This window comes from Ochotona princeps, chromosome 30 (assembly GCF_030435755.1).
Source record: "Ochotona princeps isolate mOchPri1 chromosome 30, mOchPri1.hap1, whole genome shotgun sequence".
In the NCBI taxonomy this organism is placed as follows: Eukaryota; Metazoa; Chordata; class Mammalia; order Lagomorpha; family Ochotonidae; genus Ochotona; species Ochotona princeps.
In genome coordinates this window covers 1,190,058-1,211,609 of record NC_080861.1, presented here as the reverse complement: position 1 = coordinate 1,211,609, position 21,552 = coordinate 1,190,058, and the positions used below count along the sequence as shown (strand labels likewise).

At 54.1% G+C, this 21,552-nt stretch overlaps 1 protein-coding gene across 1 annotated transcript in view; it reads right to left on the bottom strand.

Moving 5' to 3' along the window:
* Positions 1-13,981, bottom strand: part of NMNAT3 (nicotinamide nucleotide adenylyltransferase 3) — a 30,029-nt gene extending 16,048 nt beyond the window's left edge. The window contains exon 1 of the mRNA XM_004588412.2: positions 13,834-13,981. Within this exon, the coding sequence (XP_004588469.2) occupies positions 13,834-13,942 (109 nt within the window). The 5' untranslated portion in view covers positions 13,943-13,981. The remainder of the gene's footprint in view (positions 1-13,833) is intronic.
* Between the last annotated feature and the right edge of the window lie 7,571 nt (positions 13,982-21,552).

The following is a 21,552-nucleotide window of genomic DNA, read 5'->3' as shown; positions in this document are numbered from 1 at the left end:
AGTGCCTGCGTCTCCACCAGAGCGCCCACCACGGGTGACAGTGCCAGCGTCTCCACCAGAGCGCCCACTATCACTGCTCTGCCACGAGGTCATCACACTACCCCAGCTGCACACAACTCACCGATCCTGCTGCCAGCACCCACACGGGGCTCAGCACTTCTGTCACTGACACTGCAGCCACCCCTGCTGACCCCAAGGTGGCCACTGGCCCTCCAATGTTCTCACACGGAAAGAAGACAGAGAACAGAGGTCACCGTTCCAGCTCGTACCGAAGCGTGAGAGGCAAGACAGAAGTGCACACGCATCTCCTGGCTGACATGGCATCCCAGTCGGCTTTCCAAGGCGGCAGAAACACAGAGCACCTCAGAAGCCACAGTCTGGAGGGTAAAGGGTGGCAGGCCTCTCAGTTACCTTTGGGTCAGCGCTGCTGGCAGGAAGGTGTAGCCACGGCTGCTTTCAGAAGCATGGAAGCTGGGCTTTACTTGTTGGGGAGCCGTCCAGGTGGCAACCCCCAAGGCGCTTCAGGAGCAACACAAAATGAAGCCTGGTCAGGTCAGGAGGGTCCCAGCACATGACTGCTTAGCTTGCGCTGGTGCATGTAATTAAACTACTTCAGAGTTTGTGCACGCAGGCCTGAACATACGCACATATGGAAATGGCTGCCCTTCCCGTGATGAACAGCAATCAGCACAAGGTTACAAAGCAAATTAGTCATACGAAAGCCGAACCCAGGCAGTCTGGGGCCAGGGCCCGTTATGTGGATCGGAATTACGTGGTCTACAAACCTATGTGGTGTGCAGACATAAGCTGCACTTGAGTATCCTGCATGGGGCCATTCCAGAAGTGTCCAGCGGTATTGTTGATGATACACCATCTGCCCCCATGGGCTCATGCCTGAGCTCAGCTCCAGAGGAAGTGCAAATCCTTGGCCATCCAAAGGGAGGACACAAAGGACCACCAACATGGTACCAACACGGGGTGGCACAAATGACTGTCTGTTGTCACTGAGTCATACTTGTTGTAAGTCTGCACTGGGGGCTGCGGCATGCTGGCCACGGCGTGCTGGCCACGGTGGGCCGGGCACGGTGGGCCACGCCAGCCCTACTGTTCTTAATTCTGTAGACTGTCAGGTGTGTTGAGTCCTAAGCAGTGCTTCCGTATGAACAGTTTGCATTCCAATAGTTGCGTCTGCCAAACAGTTCCGCAGTGGCAGGAGTCACTGAGGCCCCTGAGTGTGGGGTTGAGGGAGTAGTCAGAGAGTCATGATTCTTCTGTACCCACTATCATTAACTCTCCAGAATATGCAAATAGACATATATTTACAGATCTCCTAAATAGTACCAAGCTGTGTCCCACCTGAAGTCTCCCCTGTGGGACCGGGACCAAAGTTAGGGACGCTTGCTCTTGTCCTGGGGACACTGCTGGGCTGATCAGAGATGGCCCTCAGCTCCAGGAGCCCATGGGCAGTGGCACCCTTGTGACGCCCTCCTTCAGAGACATGCACCCAACAGCACCCAGGGTGACCAGCAGTCTTCCAGGGTCTCTGACTTAACTTGGCCCAAGTTGCAGAGACTGATGGCAGCAGCTCTGGGATGGGAAGGCCGATCCCTTTGTCTAGCTTTGACATTCTGGCTGGGTTGTGTGTTCTATGCATGTTTTTGCTTCAGCAGCATCTCAGGTTGAGCCTTCATCTCTCTCTCTCTTTTTTTTAAAGATTTATTTATTTTTATTACAAAGTCAGATATACCGAGAGGAGGAGAGACAGAGAGGAAGATCTTCTGTCCAATGACTCACTCCCCAAGTGAGCCGCAATGGGCCGGTGCGCGCCGATCCGATCCGGGAACCAGGAACCTCTTTCGGGTCTCCCACGCGGGTGCAGGGTCCCAATGCATTGGGCCGTCCTCGACTGCTTTCCCAGGCCACAAGCAGGGAGCTGGATGGGAAGTGGAGCTGCCGGGATTAGAACCGGCGCCCATATGGGATCCTGGGGCGTTCAAGGAGAGGACTTTAGCCGCTAGGCCATGCCGCCGGGCCCGAGCCTTCATCTCTTCAACAGGTGCAATCCCTCTAACTTCATGGGACCGACTGGAGTTCGACAGAGTTCAGAAATACTTCACCTATAATATTATGACTGCTTTAGGTGATAAAATCAAGGCTTTTTAAAAAGCTATAACAAATCAATTTACTTCAACATGGTGATACTGATTTACAGATACCCTCCTCTGTAGTTCTTCCTGGCTTAACTTTTCATTTTGAATGAACTTTTGATATATAAAAGTTGTCGAGTTCCCATACGGCCTTAGCTTTTGCCAACACTAACACCACAGATACCCAAGGTACAGGGATCTGCCAGGAAGTTAACATGAATCTAACACTATTCACTAATCTGGGCACTTCTTCCTCACTCCCCTCATGGTCCCACGAAGTGCTTTCCAAGGATGTTGGCAACAGCAGGCAGAAGATGAGCCTGGTATGCCATTGCACTCCTGGTCACTTTTTAGAACACCCCCAGTTCTGGTTTGTTTTCTCATGGTTATATGAAGCTATCAACGCTGACAAGAATATTTTGGGAGTGAGGCTGAGCCCTTCTCAGTGCCCACGTCAGGGTACAGAATGCTGGCTCGTCTGGGATTCTGGTGCCATGAACTTGGACATGTGGTGTTGGCTGCATTTCTCCACAGGGAAGTCATGAGTCCCCCAGAGTCTATAAAATGAGTATTTTCTGGGAAAGCACTTTGAGTCTATGCACTATTCTTTCCGCATTATACTTCCGCCTACTAATTTCAGCACCCATGGGTGATTCTGTTCTGCAACAACCATTCCTGTGTTGCTTGCGAAATTGTGATTTGCCATTTGCAACACTTCTACAGTATTAATTAGAAGTCTATAGTAAGAAAGAACTTCTGTTCCTCCTGGATTAATTATTCATTCAGTTGTTTATTTGATCAAGAAAGACCCATGGGTATTTATTTTACGAGAGTAATCCGGTATCATTATTTATTTTGTTCCTCGAGTAATTTCAGGTTTTCCCAATGGAAGCTCCATGAAGTCAACTCTGCATGTTTCTGACATGCTCCATCATTTACTAAGCACTTCTGTGCTCTCTGGAAGCACAGAATGCTCTGCCTTAGCCCTGGAATCCGCTACCTTTTTACTTGGTTTCTGTGCTGCTTGTACGGGCTGCTGCAGGGGCTCTGTGCTCTCCAGCTTCCTTAGCAGGCATCAACGATGTTATACATCTAATTAGCCTACCTGTCCCCGCCTATCTAGTGTCCTCTAACCTCACACATACACCTCTACACACGCACCTCTGTGTTATTCACCATCACCTACCTGTTCACACAGAGACCTGCACTTCTCATCCACCCCGAGGAGTTCAGGCTGGACTCCCATCTTTAGTTGGAACTGCTTTCAACAGTGGCAAACCTGGTACCAGGATCCACAGCAACAGCTCGCTTGCTCCGCCTGCTATCTACATGAAGTAGCGTCAAGGCGGATTACTGAGAGAAGAGGATTCCGATCATTATTACTGTTTTTGCCCTAGGTCCTCTCTATTGGCCCCCGCAATCTGAGGTTGGTTCCTTCCTTCCCTCTGCCTTCAGGTGGTTGTGCGTTCATTTGCAACAGAGTTAGGCTCTGCAGTTGCTGTGTGCCCTTCATCTTGGGACCCCCTTGCCTTCCAGCTGACTGAGCCACAGGTGACTCTGCAGTGCCTAGAACCAGAGCCAGAACACTCCGCAAAGAACCACTCTGTTCTCATGCAAGCCTCTCTTTACTTTTCCATTCCCACATTCTTTCCACTTCACTCCCACCCACCCCTTGCAAATAACCAATCTCATTAGTTTATTAAATCTATCCTTAAAGGATTTTGTCTTCTTAAGATTTATTTTCCCCATAATTATCAGTAACTCCTAAATTTCCCCATGGTCTAACTCTGGCTCGACAACCTCATCTTTAGGAATATTTACGCAGGCCCATCTCTTCAATTCCTTTTAATTAACACCCTCTGTGCAGCTGGGAGTTGTACTTCACTGCTGTTTCATCTGATGGCAGCCTGGGCTGCCTGAGCCTGCTTTGCATGGCCTCTTGTTATGGTCTATTTAGCAAAGAAGCCAAAGGCTCAGGCCTGGACTCGGAACTGAGGACTGCTTCTCGTCAGGATGATGCAGACGCTCCCTGGGCCTGACAGGAGGCCAGGGGGAGCGTGCTCACCTGCTCAGGGGAGGGGCAAGTCCTGCTAGACAAGGGCCCAGGCCCCGCCTCCTCTGAGATTGGGGCCTTCCCTAACAAAGCACACCATCTCACCTTGCTTCCTCACACCTGTAAAATGAGGATGCTAATTCCTCCTTACAGGGATGGTGTGAGGATGAAGGGGGCTGTTGGAGAAACCCTGGCAGGGCAGAGGTCCACTGAAGGGTAGTGTGGTCTCCTCCCTTGATCCTTGCACTGTGCAGGCCAGCATTACAGAATAACAGGTTACGCCACTGCTTCTTACACTGGCATTCCATACGAGTGATGGTTCAAGTCCTGCTGCTCCACTTCTTATGCTGCTCCCTGCTACTGTGCCTGGAGAAGCAGCAGAGGCAGCCCAACACTGGCCCAGAATCTGCTCTTTGGGCATTTCATTCTGTCATCTCAGGGCAAGCCGCTGCTTGTGACACGGGCATCCCATAGGAGCACTGGTTCAAGTCCTGGCTGTTCCCATCCAATTTCCTGCTAATGTGCCAGGAAAGGAGTGGAGGGTGGCTCAAACGCCTGGGTGCCTGCCATCCACGTGGGAGAGCTGGATGGAGTGCGGGGCTCCTGGCTCTGGCCTGGTCCAGCCCCAGCTATCATAGCCTTTTGGGAAGTGAGCCAGCAGATGGAAGATTTCCTTCTCTCTCTAGAACTCTGCCTATCAAACCAATAAATCCTGAAAAAGACAAAAAGTTGTGTAATGGAGTCCCATGGCATCCCACCTTCTGGGAAGATGTGCCTCCCTGAGCAGTAGTCCCTGGAGATGCAGCCACGTTGCTCCTACAGCCTGCCTCGTCTTGCTGTCCAGGAGCCCTTCACGTGTATCTGCGGCCCCAGGGAGGACAGTCAGGTGGACTCCAGGGTTCGCCTACGATGAACATAGCTGTGATGAACATTCATGTGCAGGTTTTGGGTACGAGACGGACTGTGGGTCACATACAGCTGTACAAGAAAACCGTCAGGAGTGGTCAGTCCCCTGCTTGCTTTCCACCACCTGCCACCCCACTGACTGTTACCCGAGTAGGAGTGCAGTCACCCCTCGCAGTGGCTTCCCATCTGAGCCCCCCTCTGCTGTGGAATGTGCTTCAGGTCTGTGGCCCCTCCACGTCGGGCGACTGCAGCCTCCTGTTAGGCCTCTAGAGGCCGTTACATGCCCTCAGGAGCAGCCCCCACTGGCTATGTGGTGGACAAACACAATGGAGAGCAGCAAAAGCTTAAAGGGGGGGGGGCTGTGGTTTGTATCTGGACGGGGAAAGGCAAGAGGAGGCTGGACAAGGGTGGGTGGGGCAGGGTACCCCAGGGCAATGAGGAGAGGAGAGTGCACCAGCCAGCCAAGGCAGGGACAGATGGCTCCCACAGGAAGCACAGCCCACCCCCCGTGACATGCTCATCACCCCTAACCTGCCTGGGAACTGTGCCACAAGGACCCTTCCAAGATCTGTCTCACTGAGCCACAAGAACTCACGCAATACACATTATATAAAAAACTGTAAATCATTTGAACTTGCTTTTTGCTGCAAAGCAAATTTATCTTTCAGTTCCACCCCTCCACCCCAACTTCTTGAAATACCCTTGTATGAGGACAAAGAAAATACACGTTTGTGATTTAACCACCAGAGTCTTCTGGAAAGAACCTGGAATGTGGCACGTATAACCCTCCAATCGCTGAAGCCCCACAGGAGAGGAAGAAATGATCTCAGTTCAAAACAATTGCTGGAGTAATTCGACACTCTTAAATCTATCTGTTCTAGAGAAACCTTCTAAATTAGAAATGTGAAAATGAACAGTTTTTCAGACCAGGCTGAAGAGGTGCCCATGAATATATATTAAAATTAGTCTATTTGATTAATAAATGTCTGTGTGAGGCTGAGATTAAAGCAGCCTGCTGAGCTTATAGAATATTTACTCGTGTTCTTGCAGTGTCCCCAGCCCAGGGGACCCAGGCCTGGGGCCATCGCTGCCTTAAATGGAGCTATTATGGCTTCATTCCCCCTTATCTCCCACTGCACTGCACCTCCGTGCCAGGATGGTGCCAGGAAGCATTTAATCCTCGCCGAGCTCACGCCAGGCTTGCGGGGCAGCAGACTTCCATGCCACCGCTGGACACCCACCAGACATTATTTCACACAGAAATCGCTGATGTGAGTGATATTACTTTTTTGTGTGTGTGAATGATATTTCAATAAATACACTTTGACTTTAAAATGCAGGTCACTGAGAGGGAAAAGCAGGAGCCATAAAGCACCTCATCGCCCCAGGTTGCCCAAATGGGGGAAGAAGAAGGCGGCTTTGGGCTGTGCTGTCATCTTTATGATACAACTTAATCTGGGCTGCCAGGAGCAAGGGGCTGGGGTAGGCAGGGTCAGCGTGAGGCAGGATCATAAAGCATTGAGAGCAAGGGCTCAGGCAGACGGGAGGAACTGTTGGTGGTTTTCTCATTTCCATGCATAGATATGAGAATATTATGATGTTAACCTGTCCAGTTCTGGCTACCGACACAGGGGGAGCCAGCCCGGAGGTGCAGCTGCTCAGCACACAGGGAGGTCACACAGTACACCTCTCCTGGGTGTACTGCAAGGCCTGGCGGCTCCACGGACCTTAGCTGATTTCAGCTGGGAGATGAATAAGCCTGCAAGGCAGGGTGCTCCTGCTGCAACCTTACAGCTGGGCATCACGGATTATGGACACGGAGCGAGCAGCTCAAGGCCATGTGGCCAGGGAGGGGGTCTGCGGTCAAGGGTGGCTCCGAAGCCAGTGACGTCACAGAAACGGCAGCAGCGTCCCCCCCAACACCACCGTCACACTGCGGTTCTTTCTGTGTTGGGCGGTGGCCCCTAAGATAAAACAGAAACAGGAGAACCCCAGGACTCAGGAGTGAGCCAGGGGCAGGGCTGCATGAGGGCTGGAGCATGACAGGGCAGTCTCCCGCATCCTGCTGAGGCAGGGCAGCAGCCTGTGCCCAGTTCTTTGCCCTAAGCCTGCAGGACCGTCTCTCTCTCTCCCCACCCCCAGAGGCTTCTGCTGAGTCCATCAAAGAGTGATCATAAAAGATACATGAAGTCTGGGTCTCTGGGTTCAAACCAGAGTAGAATCAGAGAACAGGATTTGCAATGGACAGTTCCTGGCCACGCAGGAAAAGTGATGGCTGCACCGAGCCACCAAGAGTTCCCTGAGTCTTCTCTCCAGTTAACAGGGATCCCAGGTTAGCAGGCATGGAACAGCCTCCCTCGGGCATTGGACAAGGCTGTACAAGCTCACCTTGGCAGGGAGGTGGAACATTTTGTGTGACCAAGGTGCAGGCCACTGGAGCTATCCAGGGTGAGGCCTGCTCCCTCGGGTGAAGAAGGCCTGACTGCTTAGAATCAGTGAGCCCGCTGGAGCTGTGGGTTACCTAGAGCTGGGTTGCCCAGGCACCTGCTCCCTGTCCCTGTGACACCGTCAGCTCTTCCCAGTCTCGGATGCCTGTCCTTCTCCATCCCAGCGCCTGGGACGGTCCCTTGTCCTGGAGTCCTGCTCCCTGTCCCCCTCTGACCACACCGTCAGTTCTTCCCAGGTTAGGACACCTTCCCCACCCCAGCGCCTGTGACGGTCCCTTGTCCTGGAGTCCTGCTCCCTGTCCCCGTGACACCGTCAGCTCTTCCCAGGTTAGGACACCTTCCCCACCCCAGCGCCTGTGACGGTCCCTTGTCCTGGAGTCCTGCTCCCTGTCCCCGTGACACCGTCAGCTCTTCCCAGGTTAGGACACCTTCCCCACCCCAGCGCCTGTGACGGTCCCTTGTCCTGGAGTCCTGCTCCCTGTCCCCGTGACACCGTCAGCTCTTCCCAGTCTCGGATGCCTGTCCTTCTCCATCCCAGCGCCTGGGACGGTCCCTTGTCCTGGAGTCCTGCTCCCTGTCCCCGTGACACCGTCAGCTCTTCCCAGGTTAGGACACCTTCCCCACCCCAGCGCCTGTGACGGTCCCTTGTCCTGGAGTCCTGCTCCCTGTCCCCGTGACACCGTCAGCTCCTCCTAGTTCCCTACTCACCACCCTGATGAGACCCCATTTTCTCCTCTCTGGTGTCTGCACCCTCTCCCGCACCTTGCTTGGGATCTGCCTGAGATTCCGAGGTCAGCCCTTTTCAGGAGACTGAGAGCAGTGCCCAAAGCCCCATAGCCCTCCAACTTTCACCACATCCACCTAGCAAACCGCCTCTGTTTGAACCCAGCTACGTTCTCTGGCGAGGGGCTACCTGGGCATCCGGAAGCAGCTGGAAGAGCCACAGGCCTCACGCAGTACTGACCCCAGGTAGACCAGCTGCTTTGACGGACTACGTAAGAGGTTCTAGCTCTCATCGTCTCACGTGGCAGGTCTTGAGTTGTCCCTCCTCAAGCTTCAGCACTTTCCTAGCAAGCCTCACTCTGCCAAGAACTGTGTTGCCTACCTGAAAGATAGGAGAAGCCAAACAGTGAGAGCCAAACACCACGCCCAACACTCACCTTTGTCCTGGCTGCTGCCCTCTAGTGACAACAGGACAGCAGGCCAGGCTGTCCATCTGGGCTTGGGAGGCCCTCCCTGCTGCTCTGGTCAAGCTCCCACTGCAGCCACATCATTGAGGCCAAGAACTGTCAAATTCAGCCTAAATCTGGCTACTGTAACTTGTCTTTAAAAAACAATTTAAAAAACATTTATTACTTATTTGTATAGTAATGCTTATTATGCATAATTAATTGTTTATATTTCTTATCTCAGAAATGTTGCGCTTTTAGTTTGATAACTTCAGAGTCCAGGGGAGGTTGCAAGAACAGGATCCACAATGTTTCTACGCAGGTGCACTGTGCTGACTCCCTGAACGGAAGCAGCTCCATTGCTTCCTTTGGCTGTGCGGCCCTCTCTCATACACATACCTTCCCAGGCAGCTGGGTAACCTTCGGACACGCTTTGCCTGTATTCCTAAATACTATGTTTCTTTTGCATAAAAAAACCATTCTTTTCTGCAAGCACAATACAATGATGAACAACAGAAATTCACAATGCTGTAACACAATTCTCCAACTTAGAAACCAGATCACATGTCCCCCATTGCCCTAACCACACAGCACAGCCGTCCAAGATCACAGATTGCCTTTGGCTGCTGTGGCTTGCTGGGATTTCTCAGATCGGGAGTGGCTTTCTGGTCTCCCAGGCCCAACCCTCCGCGAAGTCCTATGTGACGATCCCAGGGTATGCCCTTCCGGAGGGGACGCTGCAGGCGGGTGGCATGTCCTTCCCACGCGCCACCTCTGTGTGTGCCTGGCACCCCGAAGGCCCATCTGCTGCTCTGCACACGAGCCACGTGGTTACGGTCTGTCTGCCAGGCTTCTCAGCTACAAAGCTATTATTAATTTTTTTCCCCTTCAGAATGAATAAGCCTTCTGTCAGAAATGACTTTGTGACCGTGTAAATTCCCTGTGATTTCAATACACTCCTTTTAGGATCCATTAGGGCTTTTTACATAAATCAATAATTGGGATGAGTGCCAACCGGTGATTTGACGATTCTACCGTCCCTTCTACACTGGAATCTGCACTAAGAAAGAACTTTTTCTTTCTTCTCTCTCATTTGTTCATCTGATTAACCACACAATGATTTTTTTTTCCAATCAGTTTAGAATTGGGAATTACAAATCTACTCAATGAGTCACGATCCTTTACTTCATTATTTATTTTTAAGCTCAGATTGGCAGAGGCAGGCCTTCAGCCGGCTCCTGTGTGCCCAGACATGTGACCAGCCTGTGCACTGCTGTACTCTCCAGCACAAGGAATCAAGGCTATCTTGTCCTTTCTCTCTCCAGTTCCAGAACTGGCTTTCTAAGCAGCCGTTCCAGTCGAGAACGGTCTTCAGGATGTAGGTTCATACTGTGGCTCCTGGGATGTGTCCTGATTTCCGTGCACATGCAGACCGGGCTATGATACAGATGTGTCTGTGTCCATGGCCACACTCATCCATTCACCTGCTCTCGTATAGCCACCCATGGACCCATGGACCTAAGCACCATTCTTCCCACCTTATTTATCCATGAGCCCACAACAGACACCTCCAATCCCATCCCCACATCACAGTGCGTTTCCGAGTCTTCTCTGGCCGCATTTGGGACTTGCTCCTCCAACACTGAGAAAACTTACTAAGATCCCGAAGTGACTGACTGTTCACTTCTCAGGTACCCAGAAAGGAGTTTGAAGATTGTTAGACCATACATCAAGGAGGAAAAAAAAAAAAAAACAGTACAAATTGGAATTTAGTATTTACAGCCGAGGGTTTTGTTTTCCACAGCTTGTAACTGCAGGCCATGCAGCCCCCACAGTCCTTGAGAGCTGTTTCCAGCTGCTCTGGGGAGCCAGGAGCTGTGGCCGCTCACTGCTTGTACAGGGCACACCTGCTCCCAGGGCCACTCCTTCGCCTCCCCAGGGCAGCTCAGCCCTCCCTGCTGACCAATGTGCAAACTGCACCATGCTCCCACCTGCCCCCAAGAACTCACTCTACTCTCTCTAGCTGTCTATGTTCGTCGCTGGACGTATGTACAGCCAGTCTGCTGGATAACGAAGCTCCTTTCCCAGACACCACCGCCCACTGCAGACAGCTTAGTCTGCACTTGGGATTTTCCAGTCTTGAGCTAACCTGAACCTTACTTAAATCCTCCCGCTCAATGCCGGAGACGGAGACACAGACTCTCTGGCCTCCTCCCAGCTCGTGGCCTTCTCGGGTTTCTCTGCGAGCCTTCTGTCCTTCCTGGACTGCCTGGCTCCTCTCCTGGCTCCTCTCTCCTGTGGGACTCCCGCATTCTTCCCAATTTGGCACACCTGCAGCTCAACTTGTCTACTGCTCTATCTTGGTCCTCCTCCAGGATGCCCTTCCATGTGGGGGCTCTGTCTCTGCCTCAGGTTACATCTTTTATGACAGTTTTGCTTTCCAACTCCTATCAACTGTTAATTTCTCCCCATTGCCATTACCACCTCTCTGTCAAAACTATTGTCTCAAGGGATGGCGCTGTGACATGGTGGGTTAAGCTTCTGCCTGTGCTGCTGGCATCCCATATGGGTGCCAGTTTGTCTGCCAACAGTGCCACTTTCGATCTAGCTCCCTGCAAACAGGAGAAGATGGCCCACGTGCTTGGAACGCTGCGCCTACGTGGGAGAACCGGGCGAAGCTCCTGGCTCCAGCCTGGCTCAGCCCCGACCATTGCCGCCATTGTAGCCATCAGAGGTGAACCAGGTGACGGAAGACCTCTCTCGGTAACTGACTTTTTAAATAAACAAAATTTTTAAATAATTACCTCGGGCCTGGCATGGTGGCCTAGCAGCTAAAGTCCTCGCCTTGGACGTGCCGGGATCTCACATGGTCACCGGTTCTGGTCCCGGCGGCCCCGCTTCCCATCCAGCTCCCTGCTTTTGGCCTGGAAAAGCAGTCAAGGATGGCCCAAGGCCTGGGGACCCTGTACCCGTGTGGGAGACCCGGAAGAGCCGCTTGCTCCCAGCTTCAGATTGGCACAGTACCGGCTGTTGGGGAGTCAATCATCAGACGGAAGATCTTTCTGTCTCTCCTTTCTGTATGTCTGACTTTGCAATAAAAATAAATAAATCTTTAAAAAAATAATTACCTTGACTGCTTGTTAACAGGCATCTCTTCACACTGCTTAGCATATGTGAGTACGCACAGCATTGAGAGTCAGAGAAAGAGAGGCAAAAATCCTCATCTTGTAGCTTCAAGCATAAAAGCAGACTCCTTCCAAGAGGCCTGCAAGGCTCTCACGGCTTGCTCCCACTGCCCCCAAATCCTCATGCCAACCCAGGTGATGCCCCACTCTTGGGTGCCACCTTCTCCCTCCCACAGGCCTTCGCACATGCACCACCACCAGCAAGGCTGCTCCATCCCCGCATCCCGGGCCAGCCACCGAGCCCTCTGCATCCTTCCTGTTCTGTGGCTCAGTCCTTAACGCCCTCAGAAACGCTCCCCGAGACTCTTCGCTACTCATGCCAACGGAACTGGGAATGTCTCTCCCAGACTCCTTGCCTTTACCAACCCCACGCTGCTCATGCTGGTGGAATTGGGAATGTCTCCCTAGTGGTCTACGCCATCTTGGTCATTTTGCCCTTGTGGCATCTGACTGTTGTCATACCCTCAGACGGCTCCAGGAACACAGGGGCAACCTGTCCTATGTCCTTGCACCTGGTACAATACCCAGCAGAAGGACTCAGCAGGAGATGTGCCGAGTCTACAGAGGAGGTAGGCAGGGCGGCGGGGGCACGCCCACGAAGCAGGCGGCTGTTCCACCGCCCTGGCTGGATGAGCCCAGCGTGCTCATCCGGGCAGTGAGGGAGTAAGTGAATTCATCTTCCAAGGTTGGAATGAAGAATTAGCTCAGGCGATACCCCGATCACAGTAGCTGGGCAGAGTAGAGAACAGAAATGCTCAGTAAATATATGAAATGAACAGGTGTGAGAGTTGCTCAATGGATAATTATTAATTAAACTGACAACATTTGCTTTCTCAAAGAGAAATACAAGTGGGCTGTTGTTGAAATACAGGCCGAGGGCCAAGCTACATTGATTAGAAACAGCAATCTGTCTAAATCACAGAAAACAGAGTTCAGACTTAACCCAGCCTCCTTGAGTAAGCCTGTGACTTTGCGTTGGGAAAACCACCACTCCATGTGGGAATGCATCCACCACGTGCGGGCAAGGCAGGCCGAGTGCTTCACCCATTCACTCAACGCTGCGGGTCTCTCTGGAGTGACTGGCCATGCGCCGGGAGGGACCGTTTCTACCCAGACTTAGCAAAACAAAGACAAAACATCACAAATGAACTTTTTAAAACCATGTACACCCACGAGCCAAATCTGAGCACCCATGCTATGTCCATGATGAAAGGGTCTCCCGGTAGGAAATCCAAACACTGCCAGCGTGGCCCAGCCCCTGTTGCCCCAAGCATTCTTCAAGGCAAAGGAGCAGGCAGTTACCGCTGCGCTCAGCAGTGCCTGCTGGCTATGACCTGCTGCGGCAGCGCAGCCTGAAGAGGCGCTCACAGTGCAGGCTGCTCGCCACCAACACTCACACACCTTCTTCATTACAAGGGCAGCGTCAGGCGCAGGGCTGAAGAGACAAGCCTGGAGACACCACAAGGTCTCCGCCAGGTCTCACGCTGCTGGTAGAAAGGGAAGAAACACAAGTGGAGGACAAGCGCATCTGCGGGAAGGGAGTGGTTGTGAGGGGAGAGAATTCCAGAAAAAGGAGAAAGCCTCAGCACGCCAGGGGCGCAGCCAGCACCCCAGGCCGTGGGGAGTACACACACCTCACTGCCGAAGGTTTTCACATAGCCTGAAGAGTGGCTGGTGATTCCTCCACTGGGCTGTGGAGCTGAGCCCTGGGAGCACCCAGCAGTTAGGCCCAGGCTGAGGCCCAGGCTCTGCCAAGCACCGGCTGCCTTCCCGCAGCTGTGGGCAATGTGAGCCCGGTGAGGAGGGGGCATGCTGAGCTGTGCTCCGTCTCCTGCTGGGGCTAACACTGCACAGCACTGTGCATACAGCGGCAGCTCCACAGTGGATCCTGGCTCCACGAGGCCTGTTCAGACACCCATGACTGACCTGTGTCGTGGAGGTGGTCTCTGGCCACTTCAAACAAGCGAAGGTGCATGTTGGTGATGGGGTTGAAGGAGCCACAGGCCAGCAGCACCGTGGGGATCCGGCCCTTCATCTCGCCAGGCACGTCCACGCCTGCTGCTGCTGCTGCCACCCTGTCCGGGCAGGGACAGAAACCCACGTCAACAGCCTCATGTTGTGACAAGCATCTGACCTAACCCCCAACCACAGGCTGCTCCTTCTCACCGGCAAGTGGACAGGGAGACCAACATGGCGACTGGTGAGCTCCCCGCAGCACAACAGGGGCTGTGCCAAGTGCTGAGCCGGCTCAGCCACCTTAGAAGGCACTGGGCCATGGCTGGGACCCAGGCAGCCTGACCCTAGGGGCATGTCCTGCCCTTAGTTCCCACCTTGGGGTCAAGGCAACATGTAAGAGCGGTGTCACCTCACAGGTCCCAGAGTGCACTGGGACTTTAAACAACCTTTCATGTGAAATCAGTGCAGACTTGTGCGATTCTCCTGTCTCTCTCTCTCTCTCTCTCTCTCACACACACACACACACACTCATTCTCCACAGCAGCGTCACAGTAAGTTGTGCACACAGCCCCTTCCTGCCTCTAAATCCACCAGTCCGTTTGCTGAGAGCAAGATGCTTTCTAAGCTGACTGCAGCAGGGTGGCGGGATCAACAAGCCCAGGGATTGTAGGACTGTGACCAAATCCACCTTGTCCCAACTTGCCCTGCTGGCCCCTTGCTCGGGCTCGTGCAGTCTGAGGAGGCCCACCCACCCTCTGCTCCCAGATGGATGCTAGAGGAGGGAGCCTGGGTGGCAGGACAGCCGGGCAGACATGGCCTCCTGCCCCTGCTGGGCAAGAGCTTTGTGGCAGGTGCCTTCATGTCCACTTTCAGTCCTGCCTCTTGCAGCGGTGAGATTCAGGGCGCGTCACAGCCCCTCTCAGAGCCTCCGTGTGCTCACCCGCAAGGTGCAGCTAACGTGAACATAGGAGCAAACAAGTGTCTAGTAAAGCCCAGTGTGGCTACGGAGACCAGGCTGCCAAGGGCCCACGACCAGGGAGAAGGAGCCCAACAAGGCTCACCTTCGCCTCCTCTCTCTAATCTGCTGCTAATAAACAGAGCTGCAGAAGTAGGGGGGCGACCCTTCGGAGGGGGGTTACCAAGGAACAGCTGCCTTTTGGCTCTCTCACACTCACTCGGAGAGGCCCTGGGGCCCACAGCTCACGGGCTGTGCACGAGTGGGACAGTGGGCCTTTTTCCTGCTTTGCGCTCCAGCAATGCGACAAGCCTGTCAGCCTCATGGCGTCTCCTGCTCCAGCCTCTGCACGAGCTGTGCTCCTGCATGCCGCACACTCCCAGCACAGGTGAGCTCATCATCTAGGACTTCCGCCACCATTCACTGACTCCCTGCTAGGTGTGGGTCTGACTCGGTTAGGAATGCATGTGGCTGCCAGTCCCGGACAGCTAACCTCTGTGGCCAGCACAAACAGGCTCATTTGCTACCCCAGCACATATAACTTCTAGACCTAGGTGGCGAATGGCATCAGATTACAGGCTCCACAATGACCAACTCTCCTAGCTTCCCCTGGGATCTTGATGCTGCAGCTGCAGCCACCAGGACCTCCAGCAGGCCAGGAGGAAGGCCACACAGCTGAGTCACAGCACCCTTCCGCTTCATTAAAGACACCAGAGGTGTTCAGGACGTCCCTGCAGAGGGCTTTTCTGTCTCACTGGTCAGAACAAGGCACATGGCCACTCTAACTACAAGGAGAGGCTGCAGAATCCTTTTGCTTCACAGCCTCTGCAGTGGGAAGTAGCACGGCAAAGGGACTGGGGATTCGAGGACTCAGTGCAGCATCAGCCACAGAGCAGGGACACAACTGGCCAGGCGCTGGGCAGGCAGAGGGCTGCTGGGCTGAGCCGGCTCTCCTGGCACCAACCTTGTCTGAACATCCCATCACCTTCCAGGGAAGACCACCTGCCGGTGTGCCTTTCCTACCCATCATTCAGCACATCCCTGGGAGCAAGTGGGACGTTTGCTTTGTTTCTGGATGTCAGCTGCCAGCCTGGGGCTCCCAGGAGACGGAGGTGCTGGCCAGCTGCTGGCTGTGAGGCCCAGGCACCACCTGGGCACCCAGAGCACAGTGGTATGGGGTCCTTATCTCGGTTCTGGCTTTGCTGCAGCAGCTGACGCGCCCCCTGCTGGCAGGTCCCTGCGATATCACCTGGCGAGGCATTCCTTGGAGGAGAGGAGCTGTTGCTCACACTCCTACAGAGCCCTTAAACGCTCTATTTCTTTTTGATGAAATATAAATTTCCAGGGCCATTAAAACAGGTAGCTGCAGTACCCCACAGGGTAACCTGGACTTTTGAACCATTTTTAAAAAGCTCTCAGAAACTGTAAATTAGTACATTTCTTTGAATAGGAGGGCATCAGAGGCAATGATGTATGATGTTGGGGAGACTAGGTAACTTTCCTTTTTCAGAGATTTATGTGAAAGGCAGATGAAGAAGGAGGGAGAGGAAGGGGAAGAAGATGACGGAGCAAGCATCCCTGACTTCTGGTTCGCTCTACATGCCCCTAACAGCTGGGGCTGCTGGGAGCCGAGTCTAGGGAACCGAGCGCTGGCATTATGACCCGCTGCCAGTCCGTATCAGCATCTGCAGGAGACAGAGTCAGAGCAGGGCCACATCTGGCCTGTGGGCATCCCATTATGCCCAGCTCCTGCCCTGCTGGCTCTTCCACACCTTCTCCTTCCTGCTCCTCACCAAGGGTGTGCTGCGTGTGCCCACCTCTTCCACAGGGACTGTGTCCCGTCGGTGGCACATCGCGGGCTACAGGGCAAGGCGTGTGCCCACCTCTTCCACAGGGACTGTGTCCCGTCGGTGGCACATCGCGGGCTGCCGGGCACAGCGTGTGTATGCTCAGGCTCGGGAACGAAGTGAGAGCACCTGTACCTATGTGGACCGCACCTTGCTTCAGTTGCACACCCCCTCCCAAGCCAAAGTCAGAGGAATACAGGGATAGAATGGATATGACTCGCCCTGTGTGACCCACAGCAGACTCCTTGCTCTGATTGGAAGGCGAACTGCACCACACACTCAGCAAGACGCACGCCGTGGAAGTGCCCCCTCTGCCCTGATCACCTGTGTCCGGACGAAGTCAGGGTGGGAACTTTGGCACTAAGCATGGCTGCTCACCGGGAGCATGTGAGGGGGCCTCATGGTAAGCCGTGATGGCCGCTGCGGGCTTTAACAAGCTGGGAAGGAGGCACAGGGCTTGATGAAAGGCTCATTAACCTGGAGGCCGGGCAAGCAGGCCCACCTCCAGTCCCTGGCCTGCTTGCTCCAGCCCTCCCGCCTCCCACACTTACAGTCATCTAGACAGCCATTCAGCCACTCCTCCCTGCAACATGCTGCTTCTGCAAATGGGAGTTACGACCTTGGAAATGCCCTCAGCACACCTGCCACCCAGGGCCCTGCCCTCTGCGTGCACCGCCCCCCCCAACAGTCACCCCCTCCCCCCGCCCCCCCCCCAGTGTGTCAGCCCTGCACATTTACACATCTTTATCACCTCCTTCGTCGGCCTTAGAACTGCTGCAGACACTGGACAAGACAGCAGCAGACCGGCCAGAGCCTCCAGCTGGGGAGGCCGCCCTGCCCCGACCTGCAGCCCTGGGAGAGCAGAAACCTGTGCCGTCTGATGCTGCCAGGTCTGGGGCGACATGTGACCCGCAGCAGCCACAGGAAATGCATGCAGGCACTGACTTCGGACCGCTCCTGCTGTCTGTGAATTGTGGCTGTGGCTGAGCTGGGGAATGGACGGGAAGGACCAGGCACAGGCAGTGTGCCGTGGAGGCCTGGGATCTGGATGAAGCAGCTGAAGGGTGAGGGGGGGCAAGGGGAAGGCTCACCGAAGCCCCCAGGGCTCTGCGGAGTTTGAGGAGGGAGGGTCTCTGGAGGGTCTGAAACAGGTGCACGCCTGCTGGGAGTTTTACTGAGAGCAAGTGCTCTACAGGTGCATCAGGACACCACAGGCAGGCTCCAGCCGCCCCTGGGCCCGTCCCCAGGGGCAGTCCCCATCCCACCCAGAGGGCCTTGCTGCTGTCTCACCTGGGTCAGCCAACGCCCCCACAGGCACCCAGCTCTGACCTGTCACAGGCCAGCTGAGGAGGAGACGCTTGGGAGGCAGCCGATTTCCCCGCAGTGAGCCCGGCCTGGGATGGGGCTGTGGACGTGGCCGTTTATTATAGACATAAAGCAGACGGCTCCGGGCAGCAAGGCAATGGGAAACACAAGCACCTTTCATCATGCACACCTCTTGACCGGCAGTCTCATCTTAGAGAAAACAAGAGAAGGTTTGTACTTGCGGGGCTGACGGCCACATTCTTCAGTATCCCTGACATCGCCTCCATGACTTGAGAAGGCGTCAGCTCTTCCCTAAGGCAATCACGCATGACACAAACTCTGGCGCTTTCTCTTCCCAACAAGGCCGGGCTCGTTTGTGTAGCTATGGCCATGAGAACAAAGGCAGAGTGGCACTTGCCTTGTGGGGGTGAGCAGCTCCGCCTGCTTCCCCTGGAGGACAGGGGCACAAGATGCCAGCTGCCTTGTGGGGGTGAGCAGCTCCGCCTGCTTCCCCTGGAGGACAGGGGCACAAGATGCCAGCTGAGTCCGCCTCCTGACCATGGGAGTCCCAGGGGGACAGAGGCCTGCTTGGCAGCCCTGTGTGTTCTAGTAGGTCCAAACAAGTTCATCGCCCCATGCGCTTGAGTTGGGGGATAAATGCAAATGGTATGCTAAAAAGGAGGTGTAGGACAGCCACCAGGTTTATGGAGGGCCAGGCGGGGCTGGCTTGGCATACCAGGAGGCAATGGCTCTGCTGAGGAGCCTAAGCAACTTTTCCAAGCTTCTGTGTGCTACAGGGGAGATGGAGACGATGCCCGTCACCTCCTAGAACGCACACTGGGGTCTCGTGCAGCACGCGGCCCCTAGGGCCTCTGGGCTCCTTTCCTGTTCTGCTCCCTCTGTTTACAGTGTCACACTCTACCCTCCACACCTGCTTCCAGAAGCTTGTTTGCCTGGTTTGGAGATGACCTTGTCAATGTTCTAGTTACCCATGAGCTGGTGGCCCTCAGGCAGCTCACATGGGCCAGATGGCCTGGGACATGTCACCCCGGGACAGTGTTCTCGACGAAGGCCAAGCCCATGTCCCATCCCGGCAGCCTTCCACGCAGCGCCAGCCCTCACAGCTCAGCTTTCTGGAACTAAGCAGTGGTAGCCGCATGGCCAGGTCATACCTTCTGATGATGAACAGCTACGCCCTAGATCATGGCTGCTGGCCAGCTTGCTGCAGGGAAAAGGGTCAAAGGCCAGAAACACCCAGGCTTTGCCATGAAGGAAGCAGTAGCAGAGAATTAAGCTGACAACCAGCAGCTTGCCTCGCAAGCACCAAGCGTCAGGCCTGCCCTGCAAGGGTTAGATCCATCGCTCAGAACCAATGTAGGGGACCCCAGGTCAGGCAGAGGCCACTGGCACCTTATAGCCCCTAGAAGCGCTGTCTTGGCAGGGCGTGAGGGTGCACTTCCCAGGCTCCATGGCTGCAGGCCAAGGCCACAGGGTGAAGGTCTGGCCCATGATCTCTGGCGAGAGGCGTTTGGTGATTGTCTGGGAACTCTGCCGACAGGAGAAAGGCATGTCTCTCTTCTCCACTCTGGCTGCCTGGACTGCCATGGCTGGAGGGTGGCAACTCCACTGGACCCTAAAGATAAGGACCAACTGCAGCTTACAGAGAACCAGTCAAGAGAAGGACAGGCCCTCCGCTGGCTGTGGGGCTGCCGTACCACCCCGACTGCCTACTTCCCAAGGTTTCTTGAACCCAAGGGGCAACCACCTGAGCCACCATTACCTTCTATTTTTACATTATACACAGCTTAACCTAATTCTAACTGGCATACTGAGATCTAATGAATGCTTACTGAATTAGCACATAAAGAAATGAGAAAGCCTGTAGCTTCTGGAAGCTTCTGTTGCTTATTTTATATGCAGAAACCATTTAGGATATCATGTGGAAGGGAAAATACACCTAAGAAAAACAGTCTGTCATAACTTAATTTTTTCATGAATTTTTCATGGGAGGAAAAGTCCTTATTCAGGCCTCCAGAAAGCTGAATGGTGGAGTAGTTAATCTGCCTTTTTGTCCATCACAACACCAGACATTTCCCTACCTACTTCCCCCGCAAACAGGTCTGTTATGGTCGGTGTTGCACTCTGCTCCGACCGAGCACCGGCATACAGCTTGGCAGTTTCCCGGTTTTCTGACACTTGACAAAAGATGGAGCACAATCATTTTGCAAGTAGCTTGCGTTCCTCGATGGGTCTTCTCCAAATAACAGCTGTGCCTCAAAATCGAGTTACTCAATTTGCAATTTGTGGATGCAATATTCAAACATTTACTCCCGACACTTGGGCTCTTTCCAGGCGTCAGAGTTCGTGAAGTTTTGAGCAATGTTATGAGTGTTCATCTGCCAGGGAGCTCAAGCCAGCGCCTTTGAACCGAGCCCGAGGGCAGCAGCAATAGCTCACTTACAACAGGTCCCGTGGCAGAGAATGGATACAAGAGATGCCGCACCCCAAGGCCCCAGGCCTCGCCCCATCACTACTGCATCATGCAGGTGGCACCCACATCTGAAGCTCCATTCTCAACCTTGTGGATGGCCTGGTACTGCCATCTGATGACCTTGCTATGACCTGACAATGAAGAAGCCAGCCAGACATGGACTCAAAGTCAACCAGCACTTCCTGAGTGACCGTAATGGAGCACGTTAGTCATGAGACCAGGTGAGCTGGAACAAAGAAGAGTGTATCCTGCGTTCATACTACACACCCGTTCCAGCTGGCTGCGGTCGGTGTTCTGTGACACACAGTGGGCAGTGCCACCTGGAATGCAGCCAGTAGCTGGTGCAGGGAAACAGGAGCACTGCAAGAATCCCTCATCAGCAATATTTTTATAACTTGGCTCCCAACACACATCACTTCCCCAGATTCCACCCAGCCCCAAGCGGGCTGATCTGGCTGTCCTGCAGGTGGAGTCGGAGGCACTGAGAGCTGCCAGCTCTTGGGTGGAGCTGGTCTCACACACACGCACACAGACACACCCCGCTGTGGGATGGCCATGAAGGCCCTTGGGGTGCAGCCAGGAGGAGCACTCGGCAGCACCCAGCTCTTGGGTGGAGCTGGTCTCACACACACGCACACAGACACACCCCGCTGTGGGATGGCCATGAAGGCCCTTGGGGTGCAGCCAGGAGGAGCACTCGGCAGCACCCGCTTGCTGGGACTTCTCCAGAAACATCAGTCCTCCTTCCCTGTGCTTAAAACGCCATCCACTCTCCTCCAAATTTGCTCATTCCTGTCTGTACCCAGTCACCCACAATAAAAACCTGCCAGTCAGCCATGACATTGACGGGTGCATCAACAGAGCCTCCAGCAACAGCTAGAACTACTCCCGAACTACTGAGTCCCTATCCAGCCATAGGATTTCACTACCTTGTGAATAGGACGTGGATGGCCCAGGGCCGACAGCTGCCTATTCTACTTTGTGGGCCCACACTCTTTTTCCACCTAGAATGGGAGGAATGGGATTTCTGAACTTCTCTTCTGAACTTGCATTTTGCTCTCATCCCACAAGCTGCACCTGCTGCCTTGGGT